The sequence below is a fragment of the Sceloporus occidentalis genome, unplaced genomic scaffold (genome assembly GCF_023333645.1).
Source record: "Sceloporus occidentalis isolate IW3139 unplaced genomic scaffold, rSceOcc1.0.p SCAF_10, whole genome shotgun sequence".
Classification (NCBI taxonomy): Eukaryota; Metazoa; Chordata; class Lepidosauria; order Squamata; family Phrynosomatidae; genus Sceloporus; species Sceloporus occidentalis.
Genome location: NW_028316990.1, coordinates 20,880,046 through 20,886,045, shown reverse-complemented (window position 1 = coordinate 20,886,045; position 6,000 = coordinate 20,880,046). Strand labels below are relative to the sequence as shown.

Below are 6,000 nucleotides of genomic sequence, written 5' to 3'. Positions count from 1 at the left end.
GGAGAGCTCAAGAAACAATAGGAAAAAAATCCCAGGATTCCATAGCATTTTTGAGCCAAGGAAGTTAAAGCGGTATCAAACTGGGTTATTCCTGCAGTGCAGACGCAGCTTTGCAAAGGGACAGTGAAAGAAAAGAACTTGACCCCGCCCCCTTCAGCAGGGGGAGGGGGAGAAGATCGGCCTGGCCACGCCCATATGGAACCACGCCCCTCCCTTCTCAAGCTGCCGGAGAAGCCAAGTGTTGCCACGCCACGCCCACATGTAGCCACGCCCCCTTTCCTACTTAAGCGGCCGGCGCCGGTCGCGGAGGTCACATGACTGTTGGGACGCAGAGGAGGCAAGATGGCTGCACCTGCAGGGTAAGGAGTAGCACTGGAGCTCTTCTCAGGGGACTGAGGGAGGCTGGAGCGGGGAAAGCGGAGGCAGGGAGCCCCGGGGCCGCCATCGCAGCCCTCCTCACAGTCTCCCTGTCCAGGTTTTAGGGAGAAGAGGCCTTTTTTCCACTTGGCAGGCCATTCACACGTTGACCCGTGTGTTGGGGTTCACAGTTGGGTTTCACTCGCCGCATTTGAGGCAAGGGTTGCTCTGGAGACCAGGGTTTTGGGTTCCCAGCTCAGCCATAATAACCAGCATAATAATAACAATATAATAATGGGTGAGACCCTTGGGCAATAAGTCACACTCTCTAAGCCTCAGGGGAAGGCCATGGCAAAACAGTCTCCTCTGAACAAAATACAGTATTGCCACGACAACAAGAACAACCCCAGGATAGATAGGCTTGCCTTTCTCCAAACTCTGTCCTTCCAAGTGGTTTGGATTTCAGCTCCCAGAATCCCCACACCAAGGTGGCTGGGGCCTCTGGGAGTTGTATTTGGAGGACCAGAGTTTGGAAACCACTGCCTTAGAGTCTCCATCAGTTGGGAATGACTTGAAAGGATCCAATGACAACACATTCCAAACTTTTTCCTCCAAGAGTTTTGGACTTCATTTCCCAGAATTCCAGACTCTTGGGAGTCCAAGTCTCAAACACTGAGAGGACCAAAGTTTGGGAATCACTGCCGTAAAGAGTCAGAACTTGAAAAAGTTGCATGGAGGGGACTCCACCTGCCAGAATCCCCCAACCAGCTTGGACATCATTTGATTCTGGGAGTTGTAGTCCCCAATCTCTGAGGCTGTGTGACTCCCCAAGGACACTCAGTGGGTTTGTATGGTTGCGCAGGGATTCAAACCCTGGTCTCCAGAGTCATAGTCCAACATTAAAATCACTACATTGGCTCTTTCTCTGTCTGCCTTACCAAGCGTTATGGGCCTCCCTCACACTACATAATAAACTGGTTTTCAAAGGGGTTAAAGGGCCCTTGTTGTGGTGTGACTCCATTTTGAGTCGATCCTATTGATGAAGTGTGAACATCTCTTTGGCTCAGTCATGGCCTTGGCCAAGCTGGACTCTCGCGGCCTCAAAGAAAGGCAATGATAAACTTTGCTGAATGGATCTTTTGCAGGGGGAGATACCTTATCGCAGGGTTGCCATGTTTGTACACTGCGTGTGGTTATGGGTTGGAGCGTTGAGACTAACATTCTGGGAGTCCATGGTTCGAATCCCAGTGGAAATTCACTGAGTAACCTCAGCAGCCTCAGGGGAAGGCAGTGCCAAAGCCCTCTGAAGAAATTTGGCCAAGGAAAGCCTATCATGAGGTTGTCAAAAGTCAGAGTGGCCTTTGTTTACCAGCAGAAGTAAAGCAGATGTTAAAAGGTTTCCAAAAAGGGGCACAATTTGATTATTCCATTTGTATCCCTTGCTTCTCGTCTAACATGGGATGCAGACTGTTTACTATACAGATCAGAGCAAACTTAATAATAGATACGGACGTTTCCAAAAACAATGACGTTAAATACTGTATATACTTGACTATAAGTCGACTTCATATATACGTCGAGGGCTTCTGGATTTTGATATGACCCATGGATAAGTCGAGGGTAAAATATAAGTACATGCAATCAAGGATGTAAAGGACAAAGTAAACGAAAACAATGCCAAAGAACTTACAAAATTCCAGCAGACATAACTATTTGTGCTCATGCTAAAGTCTGGGTGGATGAGAGAGTAGAAGAGGGCCAGTGCTTCCAGGGCAGATTAAACTCTGGTCTTTCACCATATATATATATATATATATATATATATATATATGCATTAAAATACAGTACTTGCATTGACCTGTGGATAAGTCGACTCAGTTTTTGGGGGGTCAATTTTTGGACCTAAATTTCTAGACTTAAACACAAGTATATACAGTAACTTCTTTTAATATTGTAATTAATTCTATTTTAGTGTAATGATTTTGTATGCTTACAATTGTACTGGGTTTTTTTTTAAATGTTGTGACCTACCCTGAGTCCCAGTTTTGGGGAAAGGGTGTGATATAAATAAATTAATAACAACAACAACAGCTTCTTAATTATAATATTACAGTTACAGCAAGATTTGGGTCACTAGTTGCATTGCTGCTGCAAAAAGAGATAGAGAATAGTCTTGAGGGCCAGATGTTGCCCTTGAAGCCACACTTCAAAGGTTGGCTATGTCCCTCTACTTAAAGGCATTATATTGGTTCATGACATGATCTAGGGTCTTTATTGTGTTGGCCTCATGCTTCTGGGTTATGCTCCTCCAAATAAGTATACCATGTTTAAAAAACCCTATAAAATTCACTGCATTGCCATAAGGTGATTTTAAGTCACATAGACACACACACACACACACATATTGCAAGGCAGAAAAGGTTTATGGTGCCCTTTGGCTTGGTGCTGTGGTTGCTGGGCAGAGATGTTGTTTGTTGCGGTTGCAAATGGGTTGCTGACCAGGGGCTTTATAGTAGTTGTCTTGGCATATTGAAGAAGTCTGACCTTTTGGCTTTGTAGAATTTGTCCCCAAGTGCTATAGATTAATAGCTTCTTTATGCCACGTCAGCCGCATGAAATGTGCGTTTTGGACTTCTGATGCCGAAGTGGCTCCGCAGCTTGCTCTTTGTTAGCCATAAAGCAAAGGTTATTTTTCTAGCCTTGCAGGTTTTCCAAGAAAGTCATATAATAATTAATACATGAGGGAGCATTGCATGGCCCGGGTTAATGTGGGTTGGTATCTGCTTCCCTCTCCCCGATCCGTCTTAGCAACAGCATAGTAGAGTAATGTTGTTGTCTTCCAGGGCAGTTTACTTTGGACTTGATCTGCTTCATTTACTGAAACAACCCTTTTCTGCAAGCCGTCCCAAAACAAGCAAGATTTGACAACGTGGGTGGTTCGTTGGCTGAACATAAAGATGAATGGACACATCTCCATGTACTTCCTCCCATCTGTATTTCAGTAACACTGTCGTTCCCAAACTTGGGTCCTCCAGATGTTTTGGACTTGAGCTCTCAGAATTCCTAACTGTTGACTAAGTTGGCTGGGGCTTCTGGGAGTTGAAGTCCAAAACACTAGAGAACCAAAGTTTGGGAATCGCTAGGAACAGATAGTTTCCAGTTATCATCCCGTTGAAGATCCATATACAGATACATTTTGAGTCTCCCCTATCCAAAATGCTTGGGACTAGAAACAATTTGTATTTCAGATTTTTTTTGGATCTTGGAATATTTGCGCACACACACATACATACATACATACATACAATCTTGGAGATGGAGTCTAAACATAAAATTCATACATGTTTCATTTACATCTTATACACATAGCCTGAAGGTAATTTTATGCACAATGTTGTTAACAGTTTTGTGCACGAAACAAAGTTTGAGTATACTGAACCATCAGAAAGCGAAGGTAACACTGTCTCAGCCACCTATGAAAAAAGTTTGGGTTTTTAGAGGATTTTGGAATTCCAGATAAGGGAGATTCAACTTGTAGTAACTTGATTGTCCGGGATGGCACACATTTCTGTACATATTTTTTCTAATGTACATCTGAATATATTTTCCTTTAAGCTATGCAACTTTTATGTATTTCCCCTGTCAACTAAAGTGTATTTATATGCATTTTCCAAAGGTGTACACTTTTAGTTGTGTGCATTCCTTTCTTTCTAATTTGAGGAATGGGGAGAGAAAGAGATTAGTCTTGTGCTTGCAGTTTACTCCTTGGAAGAGGGAACCCAGGCTACATGCATACTTTCATTACCAGTTTTACACACCACTAATTGGATGCATTAGTCAAACATCTTGGCTAATGGAATTCCCTTTCCCTGTCTTACGTGGGAGTGGAAAAAGCACGGTAATTGGGAGTATGTGTGTTGAATTTGTTCTCTGACCCATCCTTAACCTTCATTGAGTTAGATTTTTAAAAACTCCTTGCAAGGATTTCTGTAATGGGTGATATTTTCTGATGCTAGTCAGGGTTGGCAGTGTATTGTGGGATTTAAAATCTGATCCTAGGAGGGGTTTTGGGCACAGAATCAAGGCTTTCATTCTACAGGATCCAAACACCCAGAGCCAGAAAGGACATACAGTCACAAAATGGAAGGGTCCTCAAGAGCCATCTAATCCAATTCCATACAATGCAGAAATATACAGCTAGAATACTCTTAAAAGATGGCCATCAAAGCTCTGTTTAGAAACCTTCAGTGAAGGAGTGTCACACAACCTTTGAGGCAGTGTGCTCCAATGTCAGGCAATATGAGATAGGAGGTTTGCTTTGGGTAGTTTTCAAACCTCCTTATTGACCAAAGGTTTATAAGTAATACAGATGTAATGGGTTTGTTGGGTAAATCCTTATCCAGCCATTTAATATTTTGTTTGTTTAAACCATTGGAAGGGATCATGTGGTGCTCCAGAAGTTGTGGACTGCGAGTCCTAACAGACCTAACTTTCTTAGCAAATGGTGAGGAATGCTGGGAATTGCAGTCCACAAACATCTGGAAGGTCTCATGATTCCTTCCTCTTTTTAAAAAACAAACCCTATAGATGGCAAAAGGGCGAAAGTGAGTGCCATTTATAAAACTTCTTGCATCATAAAATGGCTGCTTTGTGTGCTGTGTGAATTCTGCACCCAAAATCGAGGGCAAACTCTCTGCCTGGGTGAGGGTGAGGCTGTGGATGGAAGCGATCACCCCAGTTTTCTGGAACCTTCCTTGTTGTCACAGCTGGGAAAAGCGATCCAAAGTAAGAAAACGTGGACATTCGTGTATCAAACCTTGATTGGGGTGCAAACCCTCTTTCGAATACAAATGCTGATTAATTTATTCCTCTCTTCCTAGGCCATCCTTCTGGCTGGGAAATGAAACTCTGAGGGTCCCGGCGGCCCTGTTTGCCTTAAACCGAACTCGCCTCTGTGACCGCCTGAGAGCCCACAAGGACGTGCCAAAGAAATCTATTGTCCTCTTGCAAGGTGGGGAGCAAACTAACCGATACTGCACCGATACAGGCATTATCTTCCGCCAGGTGAGCTTTGGCACGCACAGACCCCAGCCTTATCTTTTTCTGAAATTGAGGCTCTGCTCTTTGTCTTTCTTAGGAGCATTCTAGATTGCTTGCTTTGATGAGACCCTTTATTTTATTTTGTTTGCATTAGTATCTGGCTGCTTTCCACCAGCTCTGTGAATTGGGAAACGCTTTCTCAGACTGGGTACACCTCTGCATTTTGTAAGGAATTGTATCACACCATCAAATAGCAAATGCAGCATTATCAGATCATAAAAATAAGTCTGTCTCGAGCGTGTGAGTTTTGCCCTTGCAGCTTGTGCGTAACATATTGAAGCTAAATGTTGTTTTTAGAGTACATTTGGGATTTAGTTCTGAAAGAGGGCATTCCTCTCTCTCATCTTATGGACCTCCAGTATGACTCTTGTGCTGTTAAGAGAGCGTTATTGTAGACTAATTGTGTGTCTTAGTCAGCCTTTGGAGATTCCAGCAAAGTGGAGAAACAGTTTCTCTAGTTAACACAATAGTTGTGTTTTGAGCACTACAAGCAAACATGACTTTCCCCCTGAACTCTGTAGTCTAGAGGGGCTTTCTCTAGGT

General features: G+C 43.4%; 1 protein-coding gene across 1 annotated transcript in view; it reads left to right on the top strand.

The window, feature by feature from the left end:
- Positions 1-328: 328 nt before the first annotated feature.
- LOC149306094 (xaa-Pro dipeptidase-like) overlaps positions 329-6,000 on the top strand; it is a 75,662-nt gene continuing 69,990 nt past the window's right edge. Inside the window, exons 1-2 of the mRNA XM_089476813.1 lie at positions 329-359; positions 5,238-5,421. Of these exons, the coding sequence (XP_089332939.1) occupies positions 343-359; positions 5,238-5,421 (201 nt within the window). The 5' untranslated portion in view covers positions 329-342. The remainder of the gene's footprint in view (positions 360-5,237; positions 5,422-6,000) is intronic.